Source organism: Simochromis diagramma, unplaced genomic scaffold, assembly GCF_900408965.1.
Source record: "Simochromis diagramma unplaced genomic scaffold, fSimDia1.1 OVJJ01000320.1, whole genome shotgun sequence".
In the NCBI taxonomy this organism is placed as follows: Eukaryota; Metazoa; Chordata; class Actinopteri; order Cichliformes; family Cichlidae; genus Simochromis; species Simochromis diagramma.
Genome location: NW_024386773.1, coordinates 380,288 through 393,021, shown reverse-complemented (window position 1 = coordinate 393,021; position 12,734 = coordinate 380,288). Strand labels below are relative to the sequence as shown.

The 12,734-nt window shown below is 37.0% G+C and overlaps 1 protein-coding gene across 1 annotated transcript; it reads right to left on the bottom strand.

Annotated features, from left to right (window-relative positions):
* Positions 1 to 798: 798 nt before the first annotated feature.
* tmem51b (transmembrane protein 51b) lies at positions 799 to 11,074 on the bottom strand. Its single transcript, XM_040000966.1, has 3 exons — positions 10,767 to 11,074; positions 4,430 to 4,850; positions 799 to 3,394 (listed from the first exon to the last, which is right to left on the bottom strand). The coding sequence occupies exons 2-3, from the start codon at positions 4,834 to 4,836 to the stop codon at positions 2,962 to 2,964; spliced, it is 840 nt and encodes a 279-aa protein (XP_039856900.1). The 5' UTR covers positions 4,837 to 4,850; positions 10,767 to 11,074; the 3' UTR covers positions 799 to 2,961.
* Positions 11,075 to 12,734: the final 1,660 nt, after the last annotated feature.

The window sequence follows — 12,734 nt, the reverse complement described above, 5'->3', positions numbered from 1 at the left end:
AGGGTACTGCAATGATGGCAGCAATCTTGAAACAAGACAGTAGGACATTGTGATCCAGTGACATATTGAAGGTGTGCTGGTTGCTGCATTCCTTAAACATCTAACCAGGTATGTCTTCAGGGCCTGCTATTTTTCTTATGTTCACTCCTTTCGAGGTCTTCCGGACTTCAGCTATTTCAAGACTGCTCATCAGCAACTGGAACATTTTTCTTTACGGGTGTGTTGCTGAGTGCCTTGAACCTCCCAAGATATTTGTTGAGCTCATTTAGAAAGTTTGTATTGTTCTCACAGGGTGGAGGAGCAGCTTTATTGTCTGGGATGTCTTAGATAGTCTGCCACATTTGTCTGGTATTCATAGGGTCATTGAAGAAACTCGGTATTCTCTAGTGATGTTGCCAGAGTTAAAGAGTAATTTTGTACTTTGAACATTGCATCTTTCGTCATCCGTGGTGTCTCGCTGGCCTGTACGGTGATGTTCTTGGTGACAGATACAACAGCAATTGAATGACTGAATGCACAAAGTCAGCATAACCATTCACATTTGTAATGATTGCCAGTTGCAGCTGCTTTGAACATGAATAATCATGTCATCATCATCACCATGAAAAAGGTCAATCTCAAAAACTGATGTGAAGTTCTATTTCAGGGTTAAAGCTTTTGACTCAAGTACAGTATGTATATGTCATCTCATACTTCCCCTCTATTTATAGAGGCAAATATTATTATTATGTATTGACAAGCACAAATACAATAAAACCATAAATAAATGAAAGAAATTAAATGAAAGCACTACAATAATAAAAATTTACATTTTGTGGTTTTTATTGTAGACAAAATGGAACACGCGTGGAGGGAGAAAATATGGATTGGAAACATGGATTCTTTTTAAAAAAGAAAAAAAGGCTGTTTTTATTTTTGACATGAGGCAATCCTTTTTTTTTGTTAGCTACATATAGCAACCAACCTTCTGACCTACATACAACAACAAATAGCAACAGATGTTAGTAAATATAAATGAAAAGTTCCATTTTTGCGTTCATATATTGTTTCTCACAGGGAGCTGCAGGGGGTGGACAAAGGAGCCATAACAACTCCTGAAATGGCTTAACAGATATGAAACAATCAAATCAGTGATTAGCAGCTAATTTGACAATTACGCCCTTTTTTTAAGACAAAATGAAAAAAACAAAGAAATGAAATATGTCATTGTTCTGGCTTTTCACATCCTGCAGTTCCTTTCAATACTTTCACTTAGTTTTCTTCTTTATAAATAATTTATTGGTTAAAAAAACATTGATTTGAAGATGCCAGTTTAGGCTCTGGGTACTTGCGTTGGGCATTAAACAAAAAAACCAACAAAAAAACCCCAAAACTTTTTCTAGAATTGTTACAAAACAGCAAACAAACAAAGAAAAATCAGCCATTTAACTTAATCATCCAGAAAATAGTAATTTAAGTCTTAAAGAAATGATCAATAAACAATTAGGGTTCAAATTAATTGAAGGCTAATGCTTACATTTTGGTATGGGTGAAAGTTTAACCTAAATAATGCTATAACACTCACCTACAATAATACCTACATTTTTCCTGATTTTAGCTGTTTTTACTTAAATAACAACTTTTATTTTTAATGTAATCTTTTTTCAATATGATTTTATATTGCCCCATCTCAGCTCATATTAGCAAATATTTTAAAAATTTCCACTTATAATTACTTTTAGATTCTTACCTGCTTTCAAAAAAAAACCAAACAGACTGAGGTGCAAAAAGATGACGAACTGTGAAATGAATAAATGACCAAATTCAAACACTGGAGGGTGCCAAACTTAAGATGCAAAAGCACAAAGTAATATTCAGGGGGATGGTCATGTTGACACATTTTAGAAAAGAGCAGGTCAAAACATTCACCATTCGATTTTATTAATCAAAAGTCGAATTACAGTACGGGCATGTTATTTTTTCCCCCCAAAACGTATACCAAGCAAATTTAGGAAAATTAAACTGCATCCTAACATTGGATCGTCATACTTTAAGAAAAGCAACTACATTTACTAAATGCTGACATTACACGAGTATTAAATACACGCTGAACTTGTTTTACGGACATTTTGAAACAAAAATATAAAGTTAAACTTAAACAAAATAGAAAAAAAACAACAATTTATTCTTCACTTTTTACAAATAATACAACATAGTTAAAGAGATCTAAACATTTCAACACTTTAAGAGACAATGAATAAAAATGATACATCACCAGAATATCCAAAACCTTTCTTCTGGTTATGTGCCAACGCATATTTTTTTCCCTTTCTTAACATTTGTCTTAAAGGATAAAGTTACCTTAAGACTTGGAGTTTAAAAAAAAAAATACACACACACACACACACACACACACACACACACACACACACACACACACACACACACACACACACACACTTTAATTTTCTATTCAAATACTAGGTTTAGAATACTTAAACGTAGCATGATTTAAAAATAATAATGATTCTCGCGTTAAATCGTAGGATGTAATTTCAACTTCTCCAAACTTCAAAGCAAACCAGAATCAAGACACAGCAATAACATTAAGTCTTGGAAAGGTGAAAAACACGTTAGAGCTGGCTAATAAATAAAATTGAAAGACTATCCTCTGTTTGACATAAATTATTAGTTAGAAACGACAGACTTAAATCTGAAAGCGGATCCTTTCACACATACCTAATAATGAATTATAATAGCATAAATATGCAAATTCAGAGCTTTTTGGTAAAGAACAAGATTCTAATTTCAGCAGTGGGCTTGTGTGGCCCCTTTGTTCTTACTGCATTTACCTGCTTAACACAAACCTTTCACATCGTTTTCTCCAGAAATGTTACGATAAATCCACTAAATTCATAAGTGTTACATTAATTTTTTCCTTTTTTTAGAAACGCATATTAAGATAGATGTAGAACGCTTGCCCTACTTCAATTCAGGCATCTTATCTTCATACTGTGGAGGAGGAGTGATGGGTTCAATGGTTACTGGGTTCTGTGTGGGGGTGCGGATTTGAAGGCGGAAGTCCTTCATGTGCAGTTTGTCAGATTTGATTCTTCTCACTCGGAGGGGCCGGAGCAAGCGGCTGGCCCGACTAGCACTGCGGGTTGGCATACTGGGGTTAGATGTAAGGCCAGCGGGTTCAGATGGAGGCTCAGCGGCTGCAGGTTGATCATTAACAGGGGTTTCGTCAGTCGTGTTGTTAGCGGGCTCTGTTCCCTCGTTTTCCACCGCAGCTATGATGTCCTCGTAGGACGGCAGGTGAGAGGTGCTCTGCCGAAGGTTACTCTGACGCACGGGGTATTCACTGCTGCTGACGACTTCCTCATAGGTTGGCACGTTGTACGTAGTTGGGTCGCTGGAAAGAGACAAAAGTTTTGACCCTCACTGACAAATCATTGTAAATGACACACTTTATAAGCCTTCTTTTGGCAACTTTGACAGTTAAAAGGAGCCCCAAAAACACAGCGATGACAAACCAAAGCTGTCAACAACCTTTTGCCGATTGACACCTTCAAAAGGCACCATACAGGCATTCATTTGTGTTTGTGTCCATCTTTTTCAGCTTTGTTTTGGTCCCCATAAACTCTTACGTTTATTAGCTTTGTGTTTTATCTGCTTAATATCTTAGTATATTGATTAGGTAAGCGGTGCCCATGTCTGCTGTTTAAGCCAAAGTAGATTGTCAATGTTACTTTTTGTCTGAAAGAAGCTTTTTGTTGTGGCCCCAAGAAATTTATAAGAAACAGCAAAGGCCCACAAAACAAACTCAATAGTCTTTAATGAGTTCAACAAAGTAGTAAAAGCATGTTTTTCTTTGTTTTTCTCAGTTTTTGTTTAAATCATATGAGTTGCCACCTGCTGGCCATTAGAAATAATTCAGGTTTCATTCATTTGTTTCAAAGGAGCCAAACTTTAGAGGTTTTTTTTGTGTGTTAAGCTACTTAAATAGTGACCTATGAATCATTTCAGCGTAAAAAAGGCAACAAACTCAAGGGATGAACAGATGTTCTGGATACACATAACAGACAACTTTAATTTACAATCTCTCCTATTAAAAAAAAAAAAAAAAAAAGATTTTTTCACATTTCTCTTGTTGAATAAAATAAAAATGGATTTTAAAAAAAAAATTTTTTTTTGGATGGATTATAGAGGTAAATAAAATGCTAAATGTTTACTTAGTCCCAGACGTTACAAAATTTGCAGTTTACTTGCAGTGGATCCTTCCCAAACAGAAAGACGGGGTACACCCTAGGCTATTGCAGAACAAACACATCGAGACAGACAACACTGGTACAACACCTTTTCACTCAAGGAATTATCATATCATTTATAAATCCTAACATTTATAAATGATCTAGGAATAAAAATAGAACCAAACGTTATCACTTACGGCTGAGGCTCCTCTGGTATCGGAGTCATAAAGGGGACTCCTGTGGTCACAGGCTCATTCCTTCTATCCCGAGCTCTCTTCTTGCTCTTTAAACCAAGGCCAATGGCTAAGATCAGCATCAGTGCCCCAACTCCAACAAGCACCATGGCCACTGTTGGGGTCTTTGTGGCTCCTGAATTATTACCACCACCGTTGTTATTAGGTCCTGTGGAGTTGCCTGATGGTTTTGGAGAGGCACCCGAATCCCCTCCAGGTATCACAGTCCAAACAATCATGACAATGCCAAGGGCAATGACGCCCACTCCAAGGGCACACAGGGCATAGTGGGCGCCTGAACCAGAGCTCCTTGAGCTGGGGGATCTGTTGGGACGGCCGTTGTCACCGCATATACCCCGACTGGAACACATACCTGCAAAACAACCTGCAAGGGGGGGGGGGGGGGGGGGGAAAAAATAAAAAAAAAAAAAATAAAAAAAAGGCTTTTCAGTTTGCACAAGCAGACACCATCTACCCCAACACTCCTCCAGAAATTTACCTCCTCTGTAGGAAATGATTTAGCTCACAGTATCTGAATTTGTTTTTCAATTTGTGACCAAGTTTCTAAGATTATCACATTGTTATTGCCTGCGTCATGGTGCTTCTGTCTGCATTGTCTGTCTATTCTGTTAAGTACATTAAGCTTAATTTCTAGTATGGCCGATAAAGCTGATTTTGATTTTCCAGGGTAAGAACGGGCTCAAGAGTCCATATCTATTAGAGCACCACACGTATCACACGAGATGGGCCATGTCAATAAAACATAAACCATTACCAGTTCCAGAACAAAAGATTAAAATGACAGTTTGAGTGTTATCTCGCTGTATCCATGAACCGGTTTCAGACGCCATACTCTTAAAAACAAAAAAAGGCGCTGAGGCTACATTTTGCATGAGAAAGTAGGAGAACAGGTTAAAAGAAAACGTCAGGTGTGGTGCAAAACAGGTTACAGGAAAACAAAGAGTTCATTGGTAGTTCCACACATGTCTTAACATGACAAACATTAACCCAAGAGAAGGAAGGATGAAGATAAAAAAGTGACACAAAAGATCTTTGTAATGGTCACAGAATCAAACAGAATAAAGAGCGTTTATAAAATTAGAATCAGATAAACATCTCACAGTAACACCACGAACACCTACAGAATAAAATTCATTTTAAATTACTTTCCTGCCAAACAACAACATTTGTGAACCTTACTCTTTAACCAGAGGAAAAAAAAAACCAAAACGCACATAACTGAAAAAATGATGCCATTGTTGGCTCCAAATTTCCAGAATGAAAACCATAGCCGCAGACTGCTCCTCTGTAATAGCCGTACATAAGCGTGACCTGTGCAGATGATTATGAACTAAAGCCGTAATTGAATGTTCACAAGCATGTCCAAGTAATGACATCCTACTCAAAATATCCCTTAAAAATAGCAGACATCATCTACTTAAGCTCTACACCTGTAAGTAGCAATGTTTAGGTTGTACTGATGTAAATGTTCTTTGTAAAGCCACTATAGTTCACACATTCATACAGATGGCTTACAAATTTAAAAGATATGATGCCTTGACACCTGTAGAGAGGGCACTCGGTGGCTCTGTTATGTTTGCTGGAATGGTTAGAATCCAAAGGTCGCAGCAAATCAACACACTGTTACTCAAAGTTCTCATCTGTATCCTATGATGAAATATTTCTGTCCCTGGAATGGTTGGGAATGATCTCTAACTGGATGACAGTTACCCCCTAGTCTATAGCAGAATACTGCATTGATTGATGAGAATGCAAATTATGTAAATACTGTTATATTCACTGTCCCCAGATCTCAACCCAGTGGGAGATCTGGGGACATCAGTGGGAGGTGTCACTAAGCGATCCCGACCAACATCATCAAAACGGCAGATAGAAGAAAATCTTGGTGTTCCATTAGAAACCATCCAAATACACAATGAAGCATTTCTCTGAGCATGTGATTGTGTGCTAACACATTTTATGTTAGAGTTCGCTTTAATTTTGTCACCCATCTGTATATTTAAGCACACCAGACAGACATCTCCCTAATTATTAAAGCAACTTTTGAACACTTTCATATACAATCAGGGGAAAAAGTAAGTTCAACTGTAAGGTTTTACATATCATCTGGTCCTTAATAGGTCTTAAAATGAGATAAATAGAACCTCAGATGACCAAAAAACACATGACGTATTACACCAAGTCGCTATTTATTTACCAAAAAATTGTTCAAAATGCCAAAGCAGCAGCTCACAGCCTAAGTACACCATAAGTAGCAATAACGTTCTATGCCATCAGTGTGGGAAGGGTTATAAGGCCATTTCCAAACAATCTTAAGTCCATCAATTTTCAATCACAAGTTGAAAACAATCAAGACAGCTGCCAATCTTAAGAGGAGTGCACGTTTCAGCAAATTCATTCCAAACGGGGACTATGCAATGTTTAAAAAAACAAAAAAACAAAAAAAAAAAAAAAAAAAAAACAACTGCAAAAACCCACGACTTAAACCTCAAACTCCACAGGTCTCCGTTGAAAGTGCTGCCAGGAGTAAGCCTCTTCTTTAAAAAAAACAAACAAAAACAAAACATGGCCGCAAAGCTTAGGTTTGCAAATTTGCAAATTTGCATCTAAACAAACAGACTTCTGGAACAACGTCTTTTGGAAAGCAAAACCAAAGTGGACCTGAATGCTTGTTTTTCAGGCGCAGGACCTGGACACTGCAGGTATTGAGTTGACTATCAACTCCTCTGTATAAGAAAATATTCTAGAGTCAAATATGAAGCCAACTGTTTGACAGCTAAAGCGCTGCTGAAACTGGGTCATGCAACAGGACAATGATCCCAAGCACAGCGGCAAATCTTGAACAGAATGGCTGAAAACGCAAAGAATGAAGGTGCTGCGGTGGCCCAGTCAAAGTCCAGACCTTAGCCTGATTGAAATGTCATGGTGGGATCTTAAGCAAGCTGTGCATGAACAAATACTCGCAGACTGAAGGATGTGAGAGGTGATAAAGTTGAAGACAATGTGTTTACTTTAAGTTAATGCCGTTAAAGGTGGTTCTAAAATCTGCTGACTCACGGGGTGTGCTGCGTACGCATGTTAGCTTAGTATTTACAAATTAAATATGACAGGGGCATATTACTTTAAAGACAATTAACCTCCTAAGACCCAAACTCTTCCACGGCATGCATTTTTAATTTCTCTTTGATATTTGGGCATATTGGGGCCTGATGAATGTAAAAACAAATAATTACCAGTTTTGTTTTGTTTACCTTTTTTTATTTTTAAGAAAAATAAGAGCCACATATGAGGATATTCGTTTAAAAGTTTGATAGAACAGTAGCAGTATAATGTCCTCGTAAGTGGATATCAGGCCCTTGTAGAGCAAAATTGAGTATTTTGGTCTAAATAACCCAAAATGTGATGTCCACATATGTGGACACCAGGTCCTAGGAGGTTAATTCACTTTTACAAGGTATTAATAATGAAAACAGTTCTTAATAAATAATATAAAATAAAGCCAAAACAAAACAAACAACAGTATTGGGAATTTACTCAGTAATATAACTATTACCACGAAGGCAAAACTTCTTAGAGGAGGTAATTCTATACTTAGTTATTTAAACCAGAAATAAATGACTGAACTCAAATACAAATATTTAAAGATTCAAATGTTTGAAACCTTGGGAAGTCTGCAAAATAACCAGAAAAAGAAAGATGTTTAGACTACAGATTACTGAAATTTACATTTCACGAGTAACTGAAATTTAGAAAGAAAAAGAAGAAAAAAAAACTGCAGTTTTACGTCACACTAATGTACAAAAATCTGTGTTTGTTTGTTTGCCCACATACCTTTATACAATCAAGAGTTGAGCAACCAAAACTGACATACTGGTAGTTATTCAGCCCCTGAAGGCTTTTAGCTGTATCAGATACTATGACCTCATCACGTTGTCTAGCAACCACCTACCAGCTGGCTAAAATGAGCCATTTGTAGTGTTTATGCACCTACAGCACCTTAGTAAAAGCCATGCATCATTTTAATTAATCATGATAATAACACTGAAATTAAAGTTTCATTATGCTGCAGAGTAACCACCTAACAGAAAACTATAGTCACTGAACAAACAATGGCCATTTAAGACTAATACACGAAAACAAAAGCGTTCAGTTTAGAGCCTGACTGACAGGATTTGTAAGGCCGATACCAATATTTGGCGATTTATTTTATTATTCTGATCATTATCAGACCAATTTTTTAAGAAAGACAAAACATAATTTTCCTAACATTTGTTATGTGTAGTCATTTATTTGCTCATTACACTATGAGCTGTATGTTGTTTTGTGGAATTTCAAACCTGTGTTGCTAACGGGGAAGTTGTAGAGTGTCCCCTGATGAACAATATGAAATGTCAACACGTACAACATGGTTGAAAATCATTTTCTTGTCTCTTATTTACTTTTTTTAGTTTTCACTTATCGGCTGTTATGAATACTGATACCAGTGAATCAGAAAATAGTTGATATCGACCAATGATAGCTACCTACTAATTAACTGGTTTGGCGCCAATTCATTCATCATCTATTAGTCCTTATGTTTTTGGCTATTTGAATATCTTTAAAAAAAACAAACAAACAAACAAAAAAAACATACATATATAGTATATAAATAATTTTTGTAACTGTTTTTGCATGATTTCATTTTCTGGCCTAGAAGTGTGGATTAATTCAAACTCTAATCTGTGATTTAATCTTTGATATGATACATCCATTTTATAAAAGGTGGAGAAGCATATGAGTGTACACTTCAGGACACTTTGCTGATGTGATGGGATGAACGGTGACTTAACAAACAGCATTTTTCATTTAAAGCAAACGTGTACTCTTTTTGTAATAGCAGTGTGACACAAAACCATATCCCTCTCAAAAAGTATTGAGATATATTTTTGCAGGTATGAGATTAAATTTAGCCTTGCTTATTTAGAAATCTATTTAATATCACTTACCTTATTTAATAGGTTTTATAGCTTAAGTAGTAATCATTTTTCATTGTGGCATTTTTTTAAATTACTACAGAAGTGATTATTAATAGTGCAATCAAAATAATTTCAGTAGCATTTATACCACTTTAATATTGTTTATTATTCTCTAGTCTCACTTCAAGTGTTTTTTCCCCACTTTAGCTGTTATTTATCATGTATAGTTGCCCACAACAGTTAGTGGAGCATGCTAACCAATTAAAAAAACAAACAAAAACAAACAAACAAACAAAGAAAAAATAAATAAACTAAACACAGCTTTACATAATGCACAACAGCTAAACATTGTTTATTTTACTGGAAAACCAGTTAAAATTGATATACAAGTTATTTTTCATACATTTCTCAGTGTTTTTCTTAAGTATTGTTTCACATTAATGACTTCAGAGACAATTACCCAGCCCTAACGCACATCCTGTTTCACAGCATTACACTCTGAATGCTCATTCATGCTGTAAGGATCAACTGATACTTATTTAATGGACTGAATATCTATATTAAATATAGTTTCTAGCAGGTACATTCATTAGATAATGGTTTTGGACTGCCAACTACGTTTTTAGTGCCTAATCAATTAAAAAACATTATTGTGGTGAAAGAAAAAAAAAAAGTAATTTAATGTAGTCTGCCTTAGCAGAGGGCAGGCGACTAAATTTAGTATAAGGGGGGGGAAAACAGCTGAATTATTGCATCTCCACTTTGATATTCATGACTTGATCATTAAGAATTATTGAATGGATGCAGTATCTGACCAGGTCCTGGTGTTCCCCTCGTCAGTTATTAAACACACATGATCAAGGACGAAAAGAAGGTGACAGCTGCAAAAGAGGACTACATATAGACCAACGCTGTCATTCATTTTCTCTACATTGCAGGCCTGCTGTATTGCATGGGTGTGTCCCGGTCAACATCAGTAAATTTTCTGTATTAAAACTCGGCTTATCAGGTAATAAACACCGGCCCAGTTGGTCTGTTTTGTGGGTAACATTAACAGATCTATCAGTCCGATATTACTACTGTCAAAGTAAATAAAAACGCTGGTAATGCTTTCTGGTGAAGCAGGAAGGGGAGAGGGTGGACCTGCCCACATGAATTACTCTGTGATCTAAACCTGTCCGGACACAGGTCAGATTGGATTGAACCCCACGCAATGACACTGAGAAAGATTAACAACTCGCGTACTGTGTCTATTAGATCGATAACAGTCCTGGTCACAGTATATACGAGCGTAAATCAGCTTAGCTCTGAAGTGTAGGCCTTACCTTTTCACCGTTCAGTGGCCAAGTACTTCCCTCTTCATCGGTGAGTTACCTGACTCACGCAGGTGTTTTCAGGAAGATCAGAGGGGAAGAGAGGGAGACGACATAGACGCAGCAATTCAGGGCCGGTTCAACTTTTTTTTTTTTTCCTTTTAAAAAGTTTTTAAATCTCAGACGAATTGATCAACACAATGTTTACCGCTGCAGATAAAAACAGAGTTAACAAGAACTTTGCACAAATTCCAAGCGTAGTGAAACCTCGCCACCCCCTGTTGTAAAGTGCGCCCGTGTCCTCTTGGTCCTAGTGCTGCTCAAGTAAACCTCCACCGGGAATAAATTAGTGGTACAAGGAGACGCCCAGAAACAGCTTATTGAAATAAAGTAATTGTATTGTACAACACGATTAATGTTGAATGTATTAACTGTATTAATTACAGACACACACAATTAGATATTAGAACAATAAAACTATTGTCTTACAGGAATAAGACAGTATTTCAGAGCCCAGAGTAAAATATTTATGTTCTGTAAAAATAAAAATAAGCAAATCTTGGTTATTTAGTTGCTGGTGAATTTATTAAGGGTGCATTTATTGAACTCATAATTTTGCTTATAAATATTTATTGTTTACATTTAATTAAATTGTATTTATATGGCTGCAAATCACAACAACGCTTGCCTCAAGGTGCTTTATATTGTAAGATAATACAGCAAGCACCTGGTAACAGTGGGAAGGAAAAACTCCCTTTTAAGAGGAAGAAACTTTGTCAGAACCAGGCTCAGCGAGGGGCAGCCATCTGCCGAGACCGGTTGTGTGTGAGGAGGAACACAAGACAGAAATGAATAATAACTAATGGTTGCAGAGGGGCCTGAAAGCTTAAAATAAGGTAGGGCCTGATTATTCAAGTAAGTATAAGTAACTACATGCTTTGTCAAAGTATCTTTGGTATCTAAAAGAGAAAATGAGCTCCCGTGATAAGATCCTAAGAGAGCATCTTTATAGAAAAAGGCCGTTTATCACATGACCTTCAGGGGATTCAATTATTTATTTAAATCCTTATGAAAATCCTAATAATCCTAATGAAAGCTCTAGAAGAGCTGTTGGTGCGGTCGTTTTTGTCAGCTATAGTTTAGAAAGTGTCTTTTTTTCATATCTTGGGTCAGTGATAGAGGAGATCCCTAACACTACCAGTGATTTTAGTTTGAGATAATTACTGGGATTAATGGAAATATTTAAATGTGAAGCCTCATACACTTTTGTAGTGGCAGGTGCCAAGGTGCCTTGTGTGCCAAGGTCCTTGGGACCTGCTCTGCTTAGACGCCAAGAGGTCAGAGTGCACTACAGCCTGTAGTACAGCAATGGCTAATGGGCCATAATGCTATCTTAATTTGTACTGGTCAGCTTTAACCCTTTCCATGCTAGTAGTGTCTATACTTGGGCCATGTTGTGTTTGTTAAATGCAAACTGCTACCATTTACAGGAGTGATCGTGGCTTAAAGAGTTGGCAGTTCGTCCTGTAACCGGAAGGTTGCCGGTTCGAGCCCCGTCTCAGACAGTCTCGGTCATTGTGTCCTTGGGCAAGACACTTCACCTACCGCCTACTGGTGATGGCCAGAGGGGCCGATGGCGCGATATGGCAGCCTCGCTTCTGTCAGTCTGCCCCAGGGCAGCTGTGGCTACAACTGTAGCTTGCCTCCACCAGTGTGTGAATGTGAGAGTGAATGAATAGTGGAATTGTGAAGCGCTTTGAGGGTCTTGAAAAGTGCTATATAAATGCAATCCATTATTATTATTATTATTATTTCTTGCCAGATGTGGCACAACCTTCTGGTGCTAAAGTGACACAAATTCATCTTGCTCTCATACGGTGATCTTTGAGCAGAGAATAAGGTCAGTCAGATCACTGCAATTAATAAAAAATAAATGAGAATAATGTCCATATAGTTTTTTTATGATGCGAGCTCTTATAA